Here is a 24,973-nt window from a genome sequence, read left to right on the forward strand (position 1 = left end):
ATCTCTCATTAGTGAGCTTCAGTGGACGACCCTGGATTTTAATATTAAGAGATGGAAAATATCTTGTTTACCTTCTGTCTCCACACCATGCAGAATTTCACACCTCTGTCACATGCCTTTTTCCCTAAATTAAAAAGCCTCATTGCAACCTTTCCTCATAGTGGAACAGGGTAGTGTTTTTGTTTGCGGCCCTGAGCTCCTACTGGAAGGGCGGGATATAAATTTAATAAACAATAATTAAAACTCCCAGATCGTTTTGATTGCCCTTGTATGCACCATTTCAGTGCTAAAATATCCTCTTTTAGATGCAGCGACAAGAACTGTGCACACTAGTTCAAATTTATTTGATTTCTTAACCACCCTTCATCACAAGGTCCCAGAGCAAGTTACAACATAATATACAATTATAAAACAGTCACAACAATAAAACAAGAACCAAAATTAGTTCCATATATTTTATTATTGATTAAATTAATATCTCACCCTTCTTCCCAAAAGGAGCCCATATGTAAAGCAGTTATGAACAATTCAATATATAAAACCAGTTTAAAAATAGTTCCGATACAGACGCAGTCTCTGTCCTTGCTACGCCCATTCCCTACCCTCGAAAGTGGCGTAACTTCCCCACTACTTACTATTACTAAACCTGGGTGCTGTTTTTATGAAGCCCTGCCCCACAAGTTCAATCTTGCGGTGGCAGATTATCACTACTGCAAGTAGTCACTCTGCATACACTCAGAAGCCACGATTTCCTATTAAGCCTTGCAAGGCTTCTCAGGCTTTCCCCATTTCCATGGCTACCGAAGCACACGCGCTACTCGCAGAGTACGAACACCTCAACTTCCAGTCAGGCTCCTCCCCTTTTGGGGCCATTCTAAGTCACATGACCCAGTTGAACCGTTACTCCCTTATCCCGCCACTTAGTTCCACTTGCGGGTGGAAGTTTACAAATAGTATAATAAACAGTCCTCACACTTCCGGTTTCCAATTGGCGGCCTCTGCCATTTTTCCAGCTGGGGCATAATGCCAAAATGGGAGGTGAGACGCTCTACCTCATTCTCTGTGGTTGTCTCTCTGACTTCATAATGTAAAATCCTGCTCTTTAAAGCCTCACTCTCACCCCATCTCCCTCTCACCCCCAAGCTCCTCCAGTCTTGATTTCTTCCCATAGAGATAAAATAAATGTTAGAGTCACACCATCATAGGTAAAATCTACGTCACATATAGCCCTCCCACTTCCGGTCTACAACTAAACCCAAGGCAAAGTGGACCGGGTTTCTACCACAGAGACAAATATGGCCAGAGCGGCTCCACTCGGCTGTTCCTAACCCCCCCCCGACTATCCAAATGGCCAACGGTGGCTTTCCATTTTTATCGGAAGTTGAAGCAGTGTGTCGTTCTTTCACTTTCCGATGAAGCGTCTACTTCCTTCTGTTTAAGAATGGCCGTGCGCATCTATGGTTTTGGGCGCGGTGGATGCTGGGGATGTGAAGGCGCGATGGTGGTGCTGGCGTAGTGTCGAAGCGCCGACGGGAGCAGGTAGGATTACCCGCTGTGCGGATGGAGTAGGTGATCCCTCAGAGGACAGGGCTGTTTAGGTGCACCGGGGGCAGGAGTTATCCTTGGAGGGTGAGGGTAGCAGTGGCTACTAGCCACGATGGTTTTGTCCTACATGCACTGTCGGAGGCAGAACCGCTCAGATCCTGCTTGGGGGCTTCCAGTGGGCCTCTGTTTGGCCACTGTGGGAATAGGATGCTGGACTGGATGGGCCACTGGCCTGATCTAATAGCCAGGCTCTTCTTATGTACTTGGGGAGGGTGGCGGTTTAGGTCGGTTGCCGTGCAGGTCGTTGCGTGGAGTTGGCTGTCACTGTGATATAAAAAACTGTGTGAATAGATGTTGATGCTTAAGACTGGAATTGCTTTTTAGGTGTTCTTTAGGTATTCTGTTAAAGATGTTTTTAAGATGTTTTGTTTTAGTATGTTTTCAAAGATGTTTCAACATGGTTTAAAGTCCTTTCTTCTTAGGATGTTTTAAAGTGCGTTTAATGTTTTGGGGAGGAAGAGTGGGATAAAAATTTAATAAATAAAAAAAATTATCTAGTTGTATTCCTTGCAACAACCCTGTAAGGCAGGGTAGCCAACGTGGTGCCTGCCCATCATTCCTGACCATTGACCATGTTGGCTGGGGCTGATGAGAGCTGTAGTTTAACAATATCAGGAAAACACCAGGTTTGCTGCCCCGCTGTAAGGTATGTCAGTATCGCCCATATTGCAGAGAGAGAATGTGAGGTTCAGACAGAGTGGCTTGCTTAAATACAAGTACTGAGTTTTGGTAGAGGTGAGATTCAAGCTAGGGACTTCCTGATTTGTTGCCCAGGATCATAGAGGGAAATTTCACATGGATACTTTATGAATCATTAATAACTATGTCATTTTTTTTTTAACAAAAGGAATAGCCGCTACAGAGAGAATATTATCTTTGGGGCAGCTGCATGTGGGGGGAGAAGCTGGAATCCCAATGAAAATTCCCTTCTGTGCTGCTATTAGCCAGGGGCAGGGCTTGCATTCTTCCCAGTAGATATACTTTGTAGCCAACAATTGCTCTTCTGAAATTTTAGGTGCAAACTATTCATTTATTCTGTTTTAATCCATCTGTTCTCCAAGGTGCTCAGGATGGTGTATGTGGGGTTCCCTTCCATTTTATTCTCACAATAGTCTTATAGGCTAAGATGGGAGTGATTAGCTGAAGATCACCATATAGATATTGGGCATAATGCAAAATGTGTGTGTGTGTGATGTGTTGGCAGTTCTGATATGACAGAAAACTTTCATGTTTGGCATTATATTGGATGATACCCAACTGTCATACTTAGAATAGACCTGTTGAAGTTAAGGGACTTAAATTAAGTAATTGATTTAATGGGTCTACTCTGACTAATTTTAGATATCACTCTCTGTTTTTATCCCCAAGAGATCTTAATTATTCAGTCTCTCTCAGTGTTTGAGCAATGTAATATAATGAAAGAGAAAGGACTGTTGCTTTCTTAGAGCATCTGCTTTGCATAGAGAAGGTCCCAGCTTCAATCCCTGGCATCCCCAGGTAGGGCTAGAAATGTCCCTTTTCTGAAATCCGGAAGAGCTGCTGGCAGATTTTGTGGGCAATGCTGAGCTAAATGAACTGATGGTCTGACTCACTATAAGGCAGCTTCCTAGTTTCCTATGAAACCTAGGAAGGTTTCTATTTTCACATCAGAAATATTTTTGTTCCCCCCCCTTGTTTACCCCTTTTTATCTCTGGATAATAGAAGCAATGGAATAGGTTTCTTATGTTCAGATATCATCCTTTTTAGTTAAGGATGGGAGTAAGAGTGCAATATGCAACTCTGCTTTAAGCTGCAGTCTAATGCATGCTTCCTTGAGAGTGAGACCCTTTTAAATCAGTGCAGCTTACTTTTAAGTAAACATACATAGCATCAGGCTTCAGTTGAGGTTTGCAGTTTGCTTTAATAAGGATTATTGTGCTTATTGATTTAGTATTTTCTTTGCTTTGGCAGGCAGTAGCTTCCATCCATGATGTGCATTTGATCTCACAGTATTAAAGATGACAACTGCAGCTAGACCAACGTTTGAACCTGCAAGAGGGGGGAGAGGGAAAGGAGAAGGTGACTTAAGTCAGCTCTCCAAACAATATTCCAGCCGAGATCTTCCTTCTCATACTAAAATCAAATACAGGTAAAAGGCTAATTTACATTGCTTATGGGGATTGATTTCTGCAGTGGTTCTTTATCTGTAGCAGAGAATAGTTTTTCCCAGGCTTGTAAACAATCACCTCCCCGGTTCCTGTGGCAGTTAAGAGGAAAATATTTACAACCAAAAAAGATTTGATTATTTGCTTTTTTCTGCCTGTCAGTATAATACAAATGCTGTACAAGTGGGTAGACAAACATGTATAAATATGTGTGAGCTAATAACTTTTGTGGAAGAGTTTGCAAAGCTAGTTTTACAGCAGAGGTGAAGAAAAGGATCCAACCTGCAGGCCAGATCCAAATCTCCCCCATCTCTGAGGGTCATGGTTGATAGTTGGGCAGGGCCACCCACCTGTCCAGTGACCTGTTTTCTTTTCGCAGTTTGAACACTCTGTATGGGTGAAGGAATAGCTTTTTCCAAGCTGATTTACGGTGCCTGCCAACCCTGCTTTGAGTTGAGCCATGTCTTTACCTGTCCCACACCTGACATCATACATGACATCAGGTATAGGGCAGGTGGGCATAGCTGGGCCAAAATGGCCTCACAAGCCAAATGGGGAGGCTGTGTGTGTGTGATTAGGCCCACAGGCCTGAGATTCCCCACCACTGTATTGCAGGCTGTCACAGAGTCTCTTGTAGAGCATCACAGATGTGTGATAGGGCAAAGCACCTGACACAGCCAGATGGGTATGAGCATGCTGTCTAAACTGGATTGAAGAGCAGCGGGCTCTCCTTTCCTCTATTAGGGTGTTATGAGGACCACGAAAAATCTACAGTAAATTTTGGCTGATGTGCTTTTGCGGTCCTTTTCCTTGCCTTGCCAATCCCTGGGGCTGATGGGAGTTGTAGTTTTAAAAAGTAACTTTTCCAAGCTCTGGATTCACGTGGTGATGAAATGCTTTGTGCTACCATTTTACTACAGTAAATTTGTTATCACTAGTTAATATACATTTACCATTTATGTTTTTTTTTTTTACAATAATTTTTATTCAAATTTTCATAAAACATAGAAAACAAAATCATAAAACATTCAAAGACAAAAAACAAAACAAAACAAAAATGATTAAACAAAAAAAAATAAAATGTTGACTTCCCATTTGTCACATATCAAATCAGTTATAGGTCTACAATATATAACAATCCTGTCTCTTAAATCATATTATAAAATCACTTTCCTCCAGTAGTTATCTTAATTAATCATCAAATCTCATAAACATTACTTTATTCTTTCCACAAAAAGTCAAAGAGAGGTTTCAATTCTTTAAGAAATATATCTATCAATTTTTCTCCAAATAAACATGTCAATTAATCCATCTCGTTAATAATTATAATAATCTTATTGTCATAATCATAGTCCAAATAAACATTTCGATTAATCCATCTCATCAGAATCTGTTAGGTCCAATAATTTCAATAGCCATTATTCCATTATCCCTATTAGTTCCATCTTCCATCTTCAATAGTCCTGTTAAGTCCAGTAATTTCAGTGTCCAATCTTCCATTATCAGTATTCCATAATAATCTTGCTGTTGTAGCCATAGTCATATAATAAGAGTCTGATGGGAATTTCCTCTATCCCAAATATTTTCTTGCCATCCATTCTGAATAAGTTGCTGAAACATTGTTGTAAATTCATATCTGTGTTCTTCTTTTTTAGAAAATGCACTGGCTTATCTCTTAAGAGTTTTTCCATTGTCACATGACTGCAGTTAATTCCATAGATTTTCTCTATATCAAGCTCCATCACATCATTCCAGTCCAGAAGATTATCCAAGCCATTGATAACTTTATCTCTAATATCTTCATTAATTTCTTCAGAGATAACGTTAAATTCCAAACAGTAGATTTTATTTCTAAAATCCATAAACTCCAGATCTTTTTCCAATTCCACATTTGTTCCAATCTCCAGGGCTTGTATCTTCCCTTTATTTTTTCTTTTCTCATCTCTGATCTCATTCTCCTCTCTCACAGGGTCCCCTATTTCTTTAAACTCCTGTGTCATTTTGCTCAGTTCAATTTTCAGCTCCTTACTACCCTGTCGCAGGGTTTGTTTCGTTATCTCAATCTCATCCATTATTTTCTGAAACATAATTACTTCCAGATTCTCAGCCACTTTCTTGATTGCCATTTTTAAAACCACGAAAACAAAGCAAAACAAAAATAAAGAAGAACCACTTCTTATTTCAGCAACAATTGGGTTAATATTCCAGGCTTGATGACATCACAGTATAAACAGAGCAACCTGCCTTATCTCTCTATGTTCAAGAATGCAAAATAAATTTAGTTCCCAGCATCAAAACAGTTAGTGGCGTCTTGAAGAAGCAGATTCGTCAAAATAAAATAGACCAAAAAGAGAATAGTCCCAGACAATATAATATTCCTCGGAATAGAAATCAGGAATAGAAATCCCTCTTCTGTTTATTATCTTTAGAATGCACTTCCAGGACAGCTTTTTGCGACAGAAACAGAGATAAGCTGTTAATTTCGTGAATAACAGAGAAGAGCTATATGTCACCCAGAAGTTGTCCAAAGCCGATCAATCTGACAAATCTCCTTTGGCTGCAACAATTTAAACCAAGTAAAAAAAATAATAGAAAGAAGGGTGCTTGCCTGTTAGTCCGTTCTCTCTTTCAAGAAAAGATAAACGTATCGCTTAAGCAGATAGAGCTTGTTAGGAAGTCCGTCCGGCATTGTTGGCTGGACCTTATCTCATAAATTAATGAAATCCAGTCCTCCCAACAAAAACAGGCTTTGAGGTTGATCTCTACGTTTCTCCCTGCCCGGGAGAAATTTCATCAGTCAAAAAAAAAAAATGTTCTGACTGATTTATATCTGAATAAGCTTCTTTTGAGGCGGGAGCCCGTCCCAAAAGCAGGCACAAGCGAAGTCACCCTTCCCGGAAGTCCTACATTTACCATTTATGAAGGAGTCGGAGTTGGTACATTTCTTCCGACTCTACCCAAAATTGCTTCCGACTCCACAGCCCTGTTTGCTACCAAATCAAAGCTGAGGGCTAGTGGTTATTGTTCATTTAGGGTAGTATCACTATCCCCATATTACAGAAGTGGATTAAAACTGCAAGAATAGCAGCTTACCTAATACCACCTAGCCAGTTCTTACCTTTAAAGCCAACAGGCGCTTTACTGGAGCTGGTCAAGCGTAAAGCAGGGAGCCCAACCAGTAGGTGGAGCCAGAGCCAATGACAGGCAGAGCCAACTAATTCTAGCTGGATCCCTAAGCTCCTCCCTGCTGAGTCCTACAAGAGCAACACTGAGACTGAGGAGGAGGAAGCAGACAGCCAGGGATGTAAGTGTGTTGGGAGGCAGGTGAAGTTTGGCTGAGGACAGAGTGAGGTTTGCGGGCAGTAGCCCATTTGCCCATATGGATTAGTCTTCACTGTTTAAAGCCCATCATACTGGAGGGGGAGAATATTTCCGAATGATCTCCTTTTCCTTTTTTCTCTGAGGCTCTTTGGAGATCATGTCTGTGGTGACTGAGCACGGGGCCTTTTTTGTTGTGACTCCTAGCTCTGGAATGCTTTTCCCAGGGAGGCTCATCTGCCATACATTTGATGTGTTTTTGTGCCAGATGAAGAAGACTTTTCTATTTACCTAGGCTCTTTAGACCTTTTTTTAAAATGCTAATTCTTTGTTTTTTTTTTTAAAAAATGTTTGATTATTTGTTTTAAGTACATTGAGGTGAGCTGGAAGTTTGCAGACTGAAGAGTGGGATAGTGATTTGTAATAAGTGAAGTGGCGATGTTTGGCTGAGGCAAGATTTGATGTGAGGTCTTCTCCTCTCACAGCCACTGTAATACACCAGCTCTAAGTGAATAATTCTTTCCATTCAGCTTCTGTGCTTCCTTCTTGTTTCAGACAAACCACTCAGGATGCCCCTGAAGAGGTCCGCAACCGTGACTTCAGGAGAGAACTGGAGGAGAGGGAGCGAGTTGCTGTGAGGGAGAAGAACAGAGACCGACCTGCACGAGGTCTGTGCTGTTTTGGCAGATTGTTGTTTCCTTTTGCAGGGGTGCTCAGTCTGTGGCTTGTAGGCTCTTTGGGAACCTCTGTCCTCAAGGACAGTAACAGAGCATTCCAGAAAAGTTAATCAGAAGAGAATTAAATCTTGCATATTTAAGCACTCACTTGGTGCCCATAGATGACAAGGAATTGTATGCAGGCAGTAAGAAATCTTTGATTGATTTAAAAAATATTTTTATATTGCTTATAAACTACTGGAGAGCCAGTGTGGTGTAGTGGTTGAGGTGCTGGACTATGACCTGGGAGACCAGGGTTCGAATCCCCACATAGCCATGAAGCTCACTGGGTGACCTTGGGCCAGTCACTGCCTCTCAGCCGCATGAAAACCCTATTCATAGGGTCACCATAAGTCGGAATCGACCTGAAGGCAGTACATTTACATTTATAAACTACTGAAAGAGCTTTACATAATAAAAGCATACATGAAGGCCGTTCCAGTAAGTGCAAATATTAGAAGACAAAGAAAAGACCACCTTACCACCTATATATCCCTCCTCAGCAACTGCGCTCCTCAGATGGGGTAATGCTAAGAGTACCATGTGCCAGAGGTACATTTAGTATGCTCTAGAAATCAGGCTTACAGTGTTGTAACTCCAGCCGTCTGGAATGAGTTACCAGCTGAAATTAGACAAGCACCTAGCGTCTTGACATTTAGGTGGCTATTGAAGGCATTTTTGTTTAAGAAGACTTTCCTTGAAGCATAAAATGATTTTATTACTGGTAGCTTACTGAGTTAGGGAGTAATCCTAACTATGGGAAGCCAGTGTAATTTAAAGGTAAAGGTGTCCCTGCACTTGTAGTGCAAGTCGTTTCTGACTCTGAGGGTGACGTCTTGCGACGTTTACTAGGCAGACCGTATATATGGGGTGGGATTGCCAGTTCCTTCCCCGGCCTTTCTTTACCCCCCAGCATATGCCGGGTACTCATTTTACCGACCACGGATGGATGGAAGGTTGAGTGGACCTTGTGACGCCCTTCCCTGGCTCTCCCTGTCAGGTTCCTACCTGCTCGTGGTTACTGCCTGTCACTAGGCACCACCAGGGACTCCACCAGTCCGGACTGTCCTTTTTTTATGGTTTCTCTCCCCGCTCTAGCACAGATCTCAACAGATCCCCCTGCTAGGCAGCACCACCAGTCACGTCCTATAACCAGTATTCCCAGAGACTCTGCCTGAGTCTCTCTATCAGGTTACCTCTGTGACTGAGTGCTTAAGCTGTCCCCAATCCCTTTGTATCAATGCAGATAATTCTGGTTTGCTCTGAATACTTGTGGTGTTATTCTTCCCTTCCCCGCTGCCACCATTTGTTACCCTTCAGCCTTGGTATTTACCTTGCCCTCCCTTCTGGTCTGTGAAACCCCAGCCAAGGATCAGGCCTTTGGTAAACCAAATATATTTATTAAATAACAGAGATAACAAGATTTCTTTATAAAGGCACTTAAGCATATGGTTTCATCTATCCCTGAGGTACTGGTCTTAGCATTAATCCGAACTCCACACTCTCCTCACATCCGCCAACTCTCCCCACAATCTCCTCTCAAAAACCCACCAAAACAACCCACTAACTTCCACCCAGATTCAACTGTCATCCTTCCATTTATACTCTCCAGCCATCCAAACAGCCAATCATCCAGCATTCTACTGCCCATTCACTCCCCCCTCCTCTTTCACTCCACTTACCATGTATCTTCTATTCAAACAGCACTTACCATATATACACTAATACAGGAACATCACAGACCTCGACCCCTTTTACCGGAGATTCGACTTCCTCCTTCCGTTGGAATCGAACTCCGGCCGTGAGCAGAGCTTCGGCAGCGTTACCGCTGCTTACCACTCTGCACCACGGAGGGTCTTAGTGTAATTTACGCCGGCTTAAATTAAGCCAGTTTGCACCCGATCCAAACCCTGTTCAGGAGCGAAGCTACCCTACATTGAAGGAGTTGAGGAGGAGGTTTAATAGCAATGGGAGGCATGCTGCAGCATTGTAGTTCATTGATGTGCCCTGGGGAAGATGAGGAAGTGGGGAGAGAGAGAGTGTGTCTGTGCACAACAGTCTGTCCAGGTAGACATGCTGGCACTAGCGTCTTTGTACACTGGAAAAGAGTTGTCTCTTCTTCTTCCTCCTCTTCTTCCTCTTCCTCTTCTTCCTTCCTCCTTCTTCTTCCTTCTTTTGTTTTTATACAGCAAATGACTTAACACTGGTATGTGTTGGGAAAAGATTTCTGTGAGCCAGTAACTTAAAAACACCAGGTTTATAGTAAATTCAGTGTTGGTGATTCTCTCTGTTGCAGTCACTTTTCTTTCAGTGCTGCTGGTCATCTGAGTTCGTACTATTTTTTTCCCTGCATTTCTTCCTCAGATCACACAACATCCTCTTCAGTGTCTAAGAAACCCCGGCTAGATCAGATCCCTGCGGCTAACCTGGATGCAGATGATCCGCTAACTGATGTATGTATTCTTGGATTTTGGGAAATGCTGTAGGGGGAACGTAGGGAAATTGCATTATGCCAGGTCAGGCTATTAGTTCACCAAGTCCAATTCTGTTGTCTGTGATGGCCAGCGACCCTTGACATCTCGGGAAGAGACGCCTTTCCCATCATGTCTTGCCTGATCCTTTTTTTAAAAAACGAGATGCCAGGAATTGAAGCTAGGACCTTTTGCTTGCAAAGCTTGTTTTCTGGTCCTGAACTACGGGTCCTTCTGCAAGGAAGGGAAGTGATGGACTCTCAAAGAGATGGATTTGTTTGGGAGAAGGCTTTTAAAATCGTCAGGCTGTCATTGGGCACCGACATCAACTTCAGCATCAAAAGAAGTGATAACAGATCTTTGCCACCTTAATACTTCTTCCCAGCTAAGTCAGGTGGTTGAGGTTGTATCCAGTGGTGTCCCTTCAGAGGTGGAAGCCTCTTTGATCCAAAGGAGGCTTCCGTCAGCAGGAGGGGGTGTTTTTTTGTCTATTTCCCCCAAGCCCCTGCAGCAGATGGAGGGGGGCTGTAGTGGGAGGGGGAACTGGTGAAAAACACCTCCCTAATCCGCTGCTGGAGGTCTCCAGGGGGTCAACAGACTTTCCATCAGTGAAGGGACACCATTAGTTGCAACCCTCCTGTTAGAATAGCAGTTCATTGGTACAACAGTGTGCCACATGGGCTTTCTGGTATTGGAAGCCATTGATCATGCTGGCTGGGGCTGATGGGAAATGGAGTTCAGAAACATCTGGAAGGCCACACGTTCCTCAACCCTGCTGTAGGGCCTCTTAGATTTAGGATAGACATGTGCAAGTTCTGATCAGCTAAGCTGAAGGCAGCCCAGCATCCGCACATTGCAAGCCAGCAGGGGCTCCGTAAGCCTTTTGACTTGGCCGGCTGCTTAGGACTATAGGGGGCTGTCAGGTGCCTGCTTTGCCCCACTGTATAACTGGTGGACTGTGCCTGGTGCAGGTCTGAATTTTAGGAGTGTACTGACTTTTACACGAAAATGGTAAAGCTACACAGTTTTAGAGAAAGCAAGCGTGCTTTTTAAAGTTTGAATTCTTAGGAAATTGATGGATGGACTGAACCCAAATTCTTTCAATGGAACACTTTCTCATATTGGGATTGGTTAGGAAGCTTTGGAAATGTAGGTCAGTCTTTGAGCATGGCTGTGGCAAAAAAATAAAAACCCATGCAACACACATGATGGCTTATGGCGATTGCAAGTTGCAGGGATTTCTGGGTAAGACACTCATGTGGAGGGTCTCCTGGCCTACTGGGCTGTAATGCAGTTGTGTGCAGTTCCTCAGCAGGCAGGAGATGGATCAGCATTTGCTAATTTTGCTGTCTCTTTAGGAGGAGGACGAGGATGAAGACTATGATGAAGAGAGCGATGATGACACAGCTGCTCTTTTAGCTGAGCTAGAAAAGATCAAAAAGGAGCGAGCTGAAGAGCAGGCCCGAAAGGTAAGTGCCCACCTTTAAATCTTATTAAACAATCTGCCTTAGATGGAGAAGGCGCCAGTGGTGTAGTGGCAAATTCAGAAGTGCAGGGCCCCTTCAGGATAGTCACAGCTGTGCCACCTCCCATACTTTTCTTTTTTGGCTGCTGGGTGGAGAATGAGATCCTTATTAATGCCTTCTCCCACATCAAATGTCCCTAGAAGCCAATCAGCTTGAAAGGACACAAGTGTTAGCTACTGAGAAGAGTCTTCTCAGTGGCTGACTCACATCTTTTCACTCTCATTAACTCCAATCAGGCGTACAATAAGGAAGCATGTTAGAAGACTCTTCTCAGTGGCTAACACACTTCCCTTTCATGCTGATTGGCTTGTAGGATGCTGGAGAAATTGGGACCCTGCTTCCAAAAAGTAAGGAGTCCAAGGGGACCCCAGACGACTACACCCCTGAGCAGGCCAGTGGCCCACTTAACCTAGTACGAGCATAAGACAATTAGAACTGCCTGCTGGTTCAGGCCGATGGCCCATGTAGTCCAGCATCCTGTTCTCACAGTGGCCAACGAGATGCCTCTGGGAAGCCCGTAAGCAGGACCTGAGCACAAGAGCACTCTCCCCTCCTGTGGTTTCTAGCAACTGGTACTCAGAAGCATACTGGCTGCGACTGTGGAGGCAGCGCATTGGCCATCATGGGTCTGTCCATTCCGCTTGGCAGTGGCTCTCTTGTGTTTTGGGCAATGCTCCTCCCAGCTCAGCCTCCCAAAATCCTTCTAACTAGCAGAAGTGCCAGGACTGCTTATAAGCAAAAGTACGCTCCCATACTTGGCTATGGCTGTCTTATTCTCACTCGCCTCACTCTGGGTGAGTGCTCAACGCATTTTCCGCATACTTCTTGCTGCAACCAAATGCCATGTGCAAGTTGTCCATCTTCTCTCGAAACATCTGTGTTTCCCTGGGGAGTCCTGTCTGCTCTGATTTGCAGCAACTCTTCCAAGATCCAAGGTAGAGGTCTTGTCTAATTTTGCTGCCTGAATCCTTTTAAGCAGATATGGTTTAGGGATTGAACCTGGAACTTTGTACATGCCATTACACTGCTGACGACTTGTATAGCTTTCAAACAGTGTGTACGTATAAAAAAATCAAGTCCCTGCCTGAAGACTTACAAGCTATTATCCTTTCAAGCAGCGAGCAAAATTCATGGACTCTGTGTGTGGTTTTGTTATGTCAGTAATAGCTACGTATAACCCCTTTTAAAATCCACTGATATTGAAAGTGAAGTCTTACATTAAATAAAAGCAGAATGGGGTCGCTGTGTAGCATTGGTAGGGAACCTCCAGAGTGCACTCCTGATTGTTCCTTAGTGAGCGGACTTGCCGTAATTGGGAACTCCATCGCGCAGCTGAACCCTACCCCAAGCAAGGCTTGCTCTATACTTTCAACAAGCCCTGCTGGGGAACGCTTCCTTTGCTTAGGAGGTTGGAAATCAAGCCATATGGGCAAAGAAACCAGTTTTCCTTTGCAGACCAGCTTTCATTCAAGCCAATCTGCGAAGGCAAATGTTTCACCTGATGTCCCGGTGACATCAGATGATTGACAGGCAGGCAGACCGACCCCACCCACCTGTCAAACTGGCCACGGGGATTGGGGAAAGTCAGAATCGAGCCCACCCTAGCGTCCAGTGCCTTACCCCTGCCATACACAAGACAGCATTCATTTGTTACCACTAGAGGCCACCAGAAGCTGTTGAAGATGGAAAACGCAATATAGCCTCCTTTCTCTTTTAATGGTAGTTTTAATCAGTATGTTTGCCTTGCCAACTCTATTTACTCCTTACAACATTCAAAGTTGCCTTAACCGTTCCTATCTGAGATTCTTTCAGTGGGGGTTGCCAGGGGTTGAACCTGGGACCCTTCCGCCTGCAAAACATGTGCTCTGCCACTGACCTGTGGCCCCTCCAGAATTGCACGCTTGTCCTCAACCCTTTTAGCGCAGAAGCCCTGTCTGATATGTATTTAAGCACTGGCCTGGTAGCAGTAGGCAACGAGGAGTTGCATGCGGGTGGGTGCATGCATTTCCATACAGGCAAATGAGCCAGGCTGATGGGTCCCTCCTCTATGCCCTGCATAGAAACTAAGAGGGCTGCCAGAGGGGAGGAGGATTGTCCTCCGCACCCAGCAGAGAATGTAAGCAGGCTGCTGCAAGGCTGTGTGTGGTGGAGCTCTCTGTTACTGTTCCGCCATATCTAGTTGGCTAGCGAATACATTTTTGCAAGCTATTAACTTTCATGGGTTTATTTGCACACAAGCTAGTATGTGTCGGTATATCAGATGCGGCAGTATTCTGTCCCAGGCTGTATATTTGTCTCCGACAGAGGGGGTTAAGTTAAAATCAACAGTTTTTTAGACTGCCTTGCAGCCAGAGTTTCCGCAAAGCAATATTCAACAAAAAGTGTTTTTTACACTTTACCATTTAAAGAGGTATGCGTGGCGTTTCTGAGTAAGGCAGCTTCCTAATAGCAAACTGACCATTACCCCGAAAGTAAAAATAGCCCCTGGAAGCAGATGCAAATGCAGCAATAGCACCAGAACCAGGAAAAATCAAATTATCCATTAAAAGCCTGGGAGAGTTAAGTCATTTTCAGTGAGGGCCAAGAAGACAGCCACAACCAGGCCCCTCATCTCCAGTCGCCACCTACCACCACTCTGAAGGTAGTGGCACTCAGAGCAGGGACTCAGGTGCTGATCTGGAGGTTCATATAGGAGCAAGTGGTACATACCCCGGTTGCGTAGTCTGAGACAGGAGGTGAGACGACTAGAACGCCGGTGGCGGAAATCCCGTTCTGAAGATGTCCGAACACAGGTTAGAGCAGCAATAGCTGCCTACCAGGTGGCAATAAAGGCAACAAAGAAGGATTTCTTTGCTGCCTCTATTGCATCCACAGAGTGCTGTCCCAGGAAGCTGTTCCAGGTGGTCCGAAGCCTGGTCGGTCCAGTCGCTCAGGAACCCCTGGAACATTCTAAGGCTTCCTGTGACAAATTGGCAAAGCACTTTGCGGATAAAGTCGAACATCTAAAGAACTCGATTCCGTACGCTGTGGATGCGGTAGATGATCCTGAGTTGGCCAGCTGCAATCCGGTTTCATGGGATCTGTTTCGGCCTCTTCCTTCTGAGGATGTGGACAAGGTACTTTCAACTGTAAAGCCTACCACCTGTCTGACTGATCCTGGCCCATCATGGTTCCTTGTGAACTGTAAAGAAAGATTGGGCGAAGGGATTAGGGCGGTGGTAAATGCATCCTTGAAGGAGGGTGTAATGCCACCGGCCCTCAAGGAGGCAATTGTAAGACCTATCTTGAAAAAGTCCTCCTTGGATCCCCAAGTTTTGAACAACTTTCGCCCTATTTCGAATTTACCATTCTTGGGCAAGATCATTGAGCAAGTGGTGGCAAATCAGCTGTCAGCACACTTGGAGGAAGCGGATTATTTGGATCCATACCAATCGGGTTTCAGGACTGGACATGGTACTGAAACAGCTTTGGTCGCTTTGGTTGATGATATGAGGAGGGCTATGGATAGGGGAGAATTCACCTTCCTTGTCCTCCTGGATCTCTCAGCGGCTTTTGATACCGTTGACCACGGTATCCTGTTAGATCGCCTGGGAGGGTTGGGAATAGGAGGCACTGTTTTACAGTGGTTCCGTTCCTTTCTCTCTGACAGGCATCAACAGGTAGCATTGGGGGATGAGATTTCAGACCCTTGGCCTCTCACTTGTGGAGTGCCACAGGGTTCTATTCTCTCTCCCATGCTATTTAACATCTATTTAAAACCGCTGGGTGGTATCATCAGGAGATTTGGGCTGCGGTGTCACCAATATGCTGATGACACGCAGCTCTATCTCTCGTTTAAATCTTCACCGGAGCTGGCTGTAGAGACCTTGTCCAAGTGCCTGGAATCCGTGAGTGGATGGATGGGAAGAAACAGGCTGAAGCTCAATCCTGATAAAACCGAGGTACTGCTTGTGGGTGACAGGGGAAAGTTGGATATTGTTGACCTGGAACTCAATGGGGTAAGATTGCCCCTGAAGGATCAGGTCCGCAGCCTCGGGGTTATTCTTGACTCCAAGCTGTCCATGGAGGCTCAGATTTCGGCAGTGAGCCGGGCAGCTTGGTATCAGTTACACCTGATACGGAGGCTGCAACCCTACCTCCCTGCTCATCAGCTCCCACTGGTAGTGCATGCACTGGTCACCTCTCGACTGGACTACTGCAATGCGCTCTACGTGGGGCTACCCTTGAAAACGACCCGGAAACTACAGCTGGTACAAAATGCGGCAGCCCGTTTACTTACAAATAGCCGCCGCCGTGATCACATTACGCCGGTGTTAGTTCATCTACACTGGCTTCCAGTTGCTTTCCGGGCCCAATTCAAGGTGTTGGTATTAACCTTTAAAGCCCTATACGGTCTCGGCCCAGTTTACCTGAAGGAGCACCTCCAGTACCACCAACTTAGCCGCCTGACTAGATCAGCCACGCAGGGCCTTCTCTCAGTACCACCAACGAAAACAGCTAGGTTGGTGGGAACTAGGGAGAGGGCATTTTCAGTGGCGGCCCCCACTCTCTGGAACTCCCGTTCGATCTTCGACATGCCCCTTCCCTGGATGCATTCCGCCGAGCATTAAAAACTTGGCTCTTTGGACAGGCCTTCGGGACCTCCGGGGTGGGCTAAGCTTTTATCACTATTACTGAACGCCCGTTGTTTACATACTGTTTTATGCTGTAATTTAATCCTTTATTGTCGACTGTATTGTATTGCTATGTATTTTAAATCGTATTTTACTGGAATTTAATTGTGTACATCGCCTAGAGTGGCCTTCACCAAATAGGCGACACAAAAATTAAATTATTATTATTATTAAGGGATCCTGGTCCCAACCTGTATAGAGCTTTATAAGTTTATGCCTTTAACTACTGGCAAGATACAGTCAGAATACCAGTCTTTAGTCTGGCTGCTGCATCCTGAACCAACTGAAGGTTACGAAAAGTTTTCAAGAGTAGTCCCATGTCCAGCTGATTGCAGTAATCAAGTTTATGATTAGCTACTCAGTCTCTGGCATGTTCCGACCTTTCATTCTTCATTTTCCCATCTGCAAAATGGGAGTAATTATGACCCACTCGTAGGGATATTGTGAAGTTATTCTTCATGAGAGGCTGCCAAGTATAAAATCTTAAAGCAATAACCTTTCTTAAGATGTTTCCAGAAGTGAATAGAACTCTTCTGTCTTGCTGGGGGCTGACCTGGTTTGAATCCTTATTCAGCCGCAAAGTTAACTGTGCAGTGTTGGGCTGCTATTGCATAACAACCCTCTGAGGTAGGTATTACTGAGGTATTAAAATAGGATAATCCCATGAATACCACCTTGAGCTCTTTGGATGAAGGGTAGGATATGGATATGATTAAATAAAGATTAGTTACTGGAGTTCCATTTAGAACTTGCATAACCCGTTTCATAGTAGCTGCATTGGTTGCCAGTTGGTATCTGGGTCCAACTCAAGGTGCTCACATTAGTGGTTAAACACCCAGTGTGGTGTAGTAGTTAGAGCAGCCTTTCCCAACCTTTGGGTCCCCAGATGTTGTTGGACTAGAACTCCCATCAGTCCCAGCCAGCATGGCCAATGGTCAGGGATGATGGGAATTGTAGTACAGCAACATCTCAGAACCCAAAGGTTGGTAAAGGCTGAGTTAGAGTGTCAGACTGGACCTGGGAGACCAGGATTCAGATTCCCACTCAGCCATGAAGCTCACTGGGTGACCTTGGGACAGTCACTGTCTCTCAGCCTAACCAACCTCACAGGGTTGTTGTGATGATAAAATTGGGAGGAGGAGAACCATGTTTGTATGCCACCTACCTGGAGGAAAGGTGGGATATAAATGTAATAATAAAATAAATAGTAATTATAATAATAAATAAAGCCCTAAACAATTAAAGCTTCAAGTATCTGAAAGATCACCTCCTTCCCTACATATCGTTTCGGGTGTTGAGATCGGCAGAGGGGGCCCTCTTGGTAGTTCCACTGCCCTCAGAATTTTGGGGGTGGCCTGGGAGAGGGCATTCTCTGTGGAGGCACCTAAGTTGTGGAATTCCCTCCGCACAGAGGGGCGCCTGGCACCTTCACTGTACAGCTTCCGTCACATGCTGGTCCTAGGGAATCTTTAAATCAAGGCAACTATGTACTCCACTTCTGGTTTACACAAGTTGAATATTTTGCCATCTGGGCAGAACAAAATCAGCTGGTGTATGTTCTGCAGTTTCATCCAAAGGACAGCCAATCAAACCAATATTTCTGTTCCAAGCCAAAAGGGGGGGGGGTTAAAATTTTAATCTGCCACTAAAGGAGCTGAATTTGCAAACTCTGTTTTGATTCATTCTGCTCTCTCTCTCTTTGTATTGTATCAACATACATCCTGAACATGAGTAATGATAGCCTTATTTTGCCTGGAGCAGTGTTTTGTGTTTGTTTGTTTTTTAAATCTTGGTGATGTGTTTTGTTTGTTAAAAGATTAGGATTTAGTTCAGCCTTGTGAATAAGCCCATAAAAGTTACTAACCTTTTATTTATTTATTGCTAACCTGCTTAGAAGTGTTTGCTGGGGCTGAGAGCGAGACTCAATAGGAGTGGATTTTGTTTGCTCTTGTAACTTGGAAAGTGCTCATGGGCATAAGCAGAGTGTACTTGTCACCTTATAGCCATCACCCCAGTTGCCTTCAGTGGGAGGGACGTGGTTTTTTGTGTGTGGGGGGGTCATGAGGTCTGGCTTCCTGTTGGGCTTCAGCTGTGAAATCAGATGGCTATAAGGATGTCTTCACCAACCTGGAGGAAGGGCTGCTGCTCAGTGGTGGAGCATCGGCTTTGCAGGGAGAAGGTCACGGGTTCTATTCCAGGCATCTCCCTTTTCTGAAATCCTGGAGAGCTGCAGTAGCCAAAAGACAGCCAAAATGGTGCCCTCCAGATTGTTACAATTTTTGGTATGTGTGTATATGTGTATATATGTATATTTGCGGTAGAGTGCAGAAATGACTGGTTTGTTAGGCTGGTAGTTGAAAGAATAATGAAGCTTAAGGTTTATTACAAAGAGATACGGACATACAGGGAGCCATTACTAACTAAATGAGAACAGAGGCAGGGAGGAAGGGGAGGAGCAAAGCCTGCAAGAACAACAAACACTTTAGAGGAAGAATAAGCAGAGAGAAGAATAGATTGTCTTTTTGTCTGTCGCCCACCCCCACCCCACTGGTTCATGTCACTTGTAGCATGCATTGGTGCATTACTCCCAAACAGACATTGTTAGACTACAACTCCCATCAGCTCCAGCCAATTTGGCCAATAGTCAGGGATGGTGTAGTCCAATCAGATCTGGAGAGCACCACACTGGCTACCCCGGTGTAGACAGTTTTGAGCTAGATGGACAATGATCACACTCAGGGTAAAACAGCTGCCTGTGTCCCTCCAGAAGTTTAGGACCACTGCTCCCATCAGACCTAGACCAGTACGTTGTAGTCCAAAGCATCTGGCGGGCACCAGGTTGGAGAAGCACAGAAGTTTACTTAATGGGGAAGCACAGAAGTTTAAAACTGAAGGTCAGCTCTCCATGGTTTGGACTTTATTGCTCCCTACTCAGACAGGATACATAAAGTGGAAACCTCAAAGTAGTTTCTGGCTGCAGGCCAGGCCAGTGTTTGCCATATGTTTGCTTTCAGAAATCGTGAGAGCTGCTTTTATTTCAAACCTGGTGCCACAAAAAAAGAAAGAAACCTAAATATTCTGGAAAGGATGGTTGGGAATTGTTTGGGGCTAAGTCTCTGGCGCCCTCAAAACCAGATGGAACAGGAAACTTGGCACTTCTGTATAGCTCATGGACCAACTTTTTCTCATTTTGACAGGAACTAGAGCAGAAGGCTGAAGAGGAGAGGATACGGATGGAGAACATCCTAAGCGGGAACCCTTTGCTGAATCTCACTGGTCCAGTCCAGCCCCTGGCAAACTTCAAAGTGAAGAGGAGGTATGGAGGTATCACGTAGCATAGGGATCCCCAAATTTCTTCTGCCCGCCTTCTCTCCATCCTTGTACAAGTTCACGGTTCCAGAACTATTTCATTGGATTTTGATCACATTTGCTAATGGGGTGCTGTTAAAATCCGAGCAACCTGTGAGTCCCCAGATGTTTGTTTATTATTCATTCATTTATTAGATTTATATCCCACCCTTCCTCCCAGCAGGAGTCCAGGGTGGCAAACAAAAGCACTAAAAACACTCTAAAACATCATAAAAACAGACTTTAAAATATATTACAACAAAACATCTTTAAAAACATCTTAAAAAGCAATTCCAACACAGACTGGGATAAGTTCTCCACTTAAAAGGCTTGTTGAAAGAGGAAAGTCTTCAGTACGCACCAAAAAGATAACAGAGATGGCGCCAGTCTAATACTTAATGGGAGGGAATTCCAAAGGGTAGGTGCCACTACACTAAAGGTCCTCTTCCTATGTTGTGCGGAACAGACTTCCTGATAAGATGGTATCTGCAGGAGGCCCTCGCCTGCAGAGAGTAATGATCGACTGGGTATATAAGGGGTAAGACAATCTTTTAGGTATCATGGTCCCAAGCTGTATAGGGCTTTGTACACCAAAACCAGAACCTTGAATTTAGCCCAGTATCTAATAGGCAGCCAGTGCCATTCTTTCAGCAACAAGGTAACATGTTGGTGATACCCTGCCCAAGTAAGCAGTCACGCAGCCGCATTTTGTATCAACTGTACCTTTGGGACCAACCTCAATGGCAGCCCCACATAGAACACTTATAGTAATCCAGCCTGGAGGTTATCAGTGCATGGACAACAGTGGTTAGGCTATCCCGGTCCAGAAACAGCCATAGCTGTCCTACCTGGCATCTGGCAACAAAGATAGATCCAGGAACACCCCAGACTACAGATCTGCTCTTTCAGAGGGAGTGCGACCCCATCCAAAGCAGGCAACTGACCAATTATCTGAACTCGGGAACCACTAACCCACAGCGCCTCTGTCTTGCTAGGATTCAGACTCAGTTTATTGGCCTTCATCAAGCCCACCACCGACTCCAGGCAGCAGTCCAGGGCTTGCACAGCATCTCTCAATTCAGATGTTATCGAGAAATAGAGCTGGGTTTCATCAGCGTACTGCTGACACCTCACCCCAAATCTCCTGATGACCGCTCCCAAGGGCTTCATATAGATGTCAAATAGCACAGGGGACAAGATGGTAAACTGCAACACCCCACAGCACAACTGCCAGGGGGCCAAAAGACATCACCCAATGCTATTGTCTGAAAACAACCCTGGAGGTAGGATTGGAACCACTATAAAACAGTACCTCCAATACCCATCTCACCAAGTCAGCCCAGAAGGATACCATGGTCAATGATATTGAAAGCTGCTGAGAGATCAAGTAAGAATAACAGGGTTGTACTCCTCCTGTTCTTCTGATAAAGGTCATCCATCAGGGCAACCATGGCCGATTCAGTCCCATAACCAGGGCTGAACCCAGATTGGAATGGGTTGAGATAATCTGTTTCATCCAAGGGTACTTGCAATTGCTGCACCACAACCCTCTCAATCACCTTCCCTAAGGGGGCATTTCTGACCAGTTGGTAATTGTAGCAAACCAGTGCATCCAGGGTGGGCTTTTTCAGGAGTGGTCAGTTCATTGCCGCTTTCAGGGTGGCTGGAACTGCTCCCTCCCGCAATGATGTGTTGACCACCCTGGATCCACTTAGCCAAACCCCCTCGGTGACCTTTAATAAACCAAGAAGGGCAAGGGTCCAGAGGACACGTTGCTGAACTATAACTTCCATCAGCCCCAGCCAGCATGGCCAGTGATCAGGAATTATGGGAACTGTAGTCCAGCAACATCAGGGGACCCAGAGGTTGGGAAAGGCTGATTTAAGCTACACTAAACTTGTAGGGTGGGGTCAGTCTCTGCAAGCTTGAACTTTGATGGACCTCAAAAAGGAGACAGCTCTAGAGGGGTAGAATAGTCACTGGAAACAGTGGGAGAGTTGAGAAGAAGCTTATGTTTTTACTAGATTTTAAACTCCTTCACTGGCTGTTGTATAACACAATATAACAATAAAATATAATGTGTTGCAAATTGCTTTACAGATGAAGGTAGATACACTTTTTAATTTAAAAAATGCCTCCTGTGGCAATTTTCTCTCTAGAAGGTTTAGGTCGCATTTAAGAACTGTTGGAATATAGAACTTTCAATCTCTTTTGGTCTGCAATTCTAGACTTGGGTAGACTTTGCTACAAATGTTTTTCTAAACTAGGTGTGGGGAACCTTTGACCTTCCAGAAGTTGCTGAACTGCAACTCCCATCAGCTGCAGCAAGCCTGGCCAGTGGCCAGGGATGATAGGAGTTATAGTTCAGCAACATCTGGAGGGCCGAAAGTTCCCTGCACCTGCTCTAAACATTTTATTCATTTATACTTGGACTTACAAAGTAAACTCTTAGTTGTATTCATAGAAACAACTTCCTCTCTGGGCATCTACAAGGTTAGATCCCTGACTGAGCCCCATAAGATAAGTAAACCAGAATCTTCTGAGGGTGATTATGGGGTTGAACATTTGCTTTGTCCATTCCAGTAGCAGGATTGAATATCCTGTTCTGAGATTCTGTTAGGTCTGTCTGTTTTCTCTCTCACTATAAAGTCACAGATGAATTCCTTAAGAAAACCTTCAGGGTCTGCTGTGACCCAGAACCTCTATCCCTGAGCCAAGAGCTTCTTCTCTCTTTGCAACATTCTGGTGCTGCCAAAATTTGCTCCAAGACTTTTTCAGCCAGGGAAAAAGTTGTTGGGGAAGATCAGTTTCTGGTCTGGCCACGGTTCAATCATCTTGAACATCCTGCAGCCTGTTATCCTGAAATTCTGTACACACTTACTTGGGAGCAAGTTCCATTGAATTTAGTGGGACTTCCTTCCAAGTAAACATGCATAGGATTGTGCTGTTGGCCATCATCTCTTGAGTTTTGTGTGTCACGTTGTATATCGTTGGTCCTACTGCCATGATGGCTACTGCTAGCCACTTGATGCTGAAATTCTCTTCTGCCTCCTGGCTTCCAATAATGAGGGCTGTCATAGTCTTCCTGGGGTTCCCTGGCTTAGCGGTGGCGAAGAGATGGTGGTTCATACTGTCAAGATCTGCCTTGGTGGTTCATACTGTCAAGATCTGCCTTGCAGCTGTGCTCTCTTCTTCTTGGGAACCTGGCAGCAAGTTGGTTCTACCCAATCCTTTGAGGCACTGCAGGTTAGACAGAAGATCTTAATAGAATATAGGAAGCTGCCTTGACCAGGCCAGACTTATTTGTCCAAGTAGCCCAGTGCTGTCTGCTCTCACTGGTAGGGCTTTCTAGGGCATGGGTGGGGAACAGGTCCCTGTGACACAGAAGTTCAGTCACACTAATATTTTTGCAAAGTGAAAATTGTACCCAAACATTATGGTGGAGAGCCTTCCAGATTCTTCTTCAACTTCTTATGATCATCATTATTATTAATTGAGTTTATATCCTGCCCTTTCTCCCCCAGGGTGGCAAGCATATACAAAACAATTTTACAAGAAAAGGAAACGCCTACTAAAAAACGTTGAAATGTTCCAAACTCCAGATTAAAAGTATTCTAAAATATCATTTATTGGTGTTAGGTGACAGCTCCCTTCATCCCTAATCAATAGCTGTGCTGGCGGGGGGCTGGTTGATGTTAAGAGTCCAAGAGCATCTAGATGACAACAGGCTCCATATCCCTGCATTATAGTGTAATTAACGTATTTTGTCTTGTTGTCATGTCATAGATACATTTTCGCTTAATTTGTTTTGCTAATCTATTTTGCTTCTTTGTTTTTCTCCCACCCCGGTTTTAGATGGGACGATGACGTAGTCTTCAAGAACTGTGCAAAGGGGGTTGATGAGATGAAAAAAGACAAAAGATTTGTCAACGACACGCTACGGTCTGAATTTCACAAAAAGTTCATGGAAAAATACATCAAGTAGTATTTCTTAAAATGTGCTGTGTCGCTGATAGACTGAATGGAGCGAGTCATTTCCCTCCTCCTGAAATACTTTGGTTAAAGTAAAAATTTGGCAAGCAGTTCTCCTCCGAGGTCACTGGTACCTGTTTAACGTAACCCTCCATCTGGAATATTTTGTGGTTTTCTTGTTTTAGCTTGACCAGCTAATTTCCAAGAAATATTTTGTTTCATTGTGACGAATTTACTTTTAATGGCTTTTCTGTAAATGTTTTGAAAATGATTTGCAATAAATTCTTCACTCTTAAGGCTGTGTGTTTATTTAACTTACCATAGCAACTTACCTGTTCTGGATGAGGTTGCGCTTTCCCCTAAAGCAGGAGTGTGTGGCCCTCCAGATGTTGTACAACTCTCAGCATCCTCAACTATTGGCCTTACTTACTGGGGTTGGTAGAAGTAGCCTACAACAGACGTCAGCATCTGGAGGATTGCCAGTTAGCCATCCTAGCCCTAAAGAAACAGGCTTGTAGTTAGGGGGTGCTTCTAGGTGAGGGATGGGGAATCTTTTTCCAGCCTGAAGGCCACATTCCCCTCTGGGCAAGCTTCTGGGGCCTACCATGCCAGAGGTGGGTGGGTGAAATTTGAATTTTTCACAACCCTTTCCAACAGGCAAGCAATATCGGAGTTCAAGGGTAAATTCAGACCAGGCAAAAATGAGAATTCGGATCAAGGCTGGTGAGGGATTTGGCTGGCGGGAGAGGCATGGGGGCCAGATTGAGAGACCTGGAGAGCCACATTTTAGCAAAGTGAGGCTGTTGTGTAAGTCCTGGGCAGGGACAGCCTGGCAGCTGTTGTTTAATCACTGCTAGCCTCCGTTAGAATTCTGTAGTACTGAGCCAAGGCCTAATAAAACATGATGAGTATGCCTTTTGAGGTTTCACAGTTGATTTCCAAAGCATCTGTATTTGCACAACTTAAACCTGCAATGCACACCTGGTAGGTAGAAGCATGCTGTTTTAGTCCTGCCTGCCACTAAGTTCCTGCAATATACCTTGGTGCTCGAATGACCAAATGCGTTCCTTGGGACAAAGAGTCTTCACAGGTCTTTTTCTGGTACATTAGCTAAAATAAGCAACTCAAGAATGGTAAGTATACTATATTCTTGAGTGCTGGAAAAGGAAGACGTCGTCAAGCATGTTAGGTAATCATAA

At 44.6% G+C, this 24,973-nt stretch overlaps 1 protein-coding gene across 1 annotated transcript; it reads left to right on the forward strand.

The window, feature by feature from the left end:
* Nucleotides 1-1,413: 1,413 nt before the first annotated feature.
* CWC15 (CWC15 spliceosome associated protein homolog) lies at nucleotides 1,414-24,070 on the forward strand. The gene is made up of 7 exons (XM_061628784.1): nucleotides 1,414-1,539; nucleotides 3,557-3,734; nucleotides 7,624-7,736; nucleotides 10,149-10,237; nucleotides 11,614-11,724; nucleotides 19,652-19,770; nucleotides 23,658-24,070. The coding sequence occupies exons 2-7, from the start codon at nucleotides 3,604-3,606 to the stop codon at nucleotides 23,785-23,787; spliced, it is 693 nt and encodes a 230-aa protein (XP_061484768.1). The 5' UTR covers nucleotides 1,414-1,539; nucleotides 3,557-3,603; the 3' UTR covers nucleotides 23,788-24,070.
* The last annotated feature ends 903 nt before the right edge of the window (nucleotides 24,071-24,973 follow it).

Source organism: Rhineura floridana, chromosome 5 (genome assembly GCF_030035675.1).
Source record: "Rhineura floridana isolate rRhiFlo1 chromosome 5, rRhiFlo1.hap2, whole genome shotgun sequence".
Lineage (NCBI taxonomy): Eukaryota > Metazoa > Chordata > Lepidosauria > Squamata > Rhineuridae > Rhineura > Rhineura floridana.

Excerpts from the sequence above, each read along its gene's own strand:
- CWC15 (XM_061628784.1), top strand. The coding sequence starts at position 3,604 with ATGACAACTGCAGCTAGACCAACGTTTGAACCTGCAAGAGGGGGGAGA. Across the intron at positions 10,238-11,613 it reads CAGATGATCCGCTAACTGAT|GAGGAGGACGAGGATGAAGA; the intron begins GTATGTATTCTT and ends CTGTCTCTTTAG. Across the intron at positions 19,771-23,657 it reads AACTTCAAAGTGAAGAGGAG|ATGGGACGATGACGTAGTCT; the intron begins GTATGGAGGTAT and ends CCCCGGTTTTAG.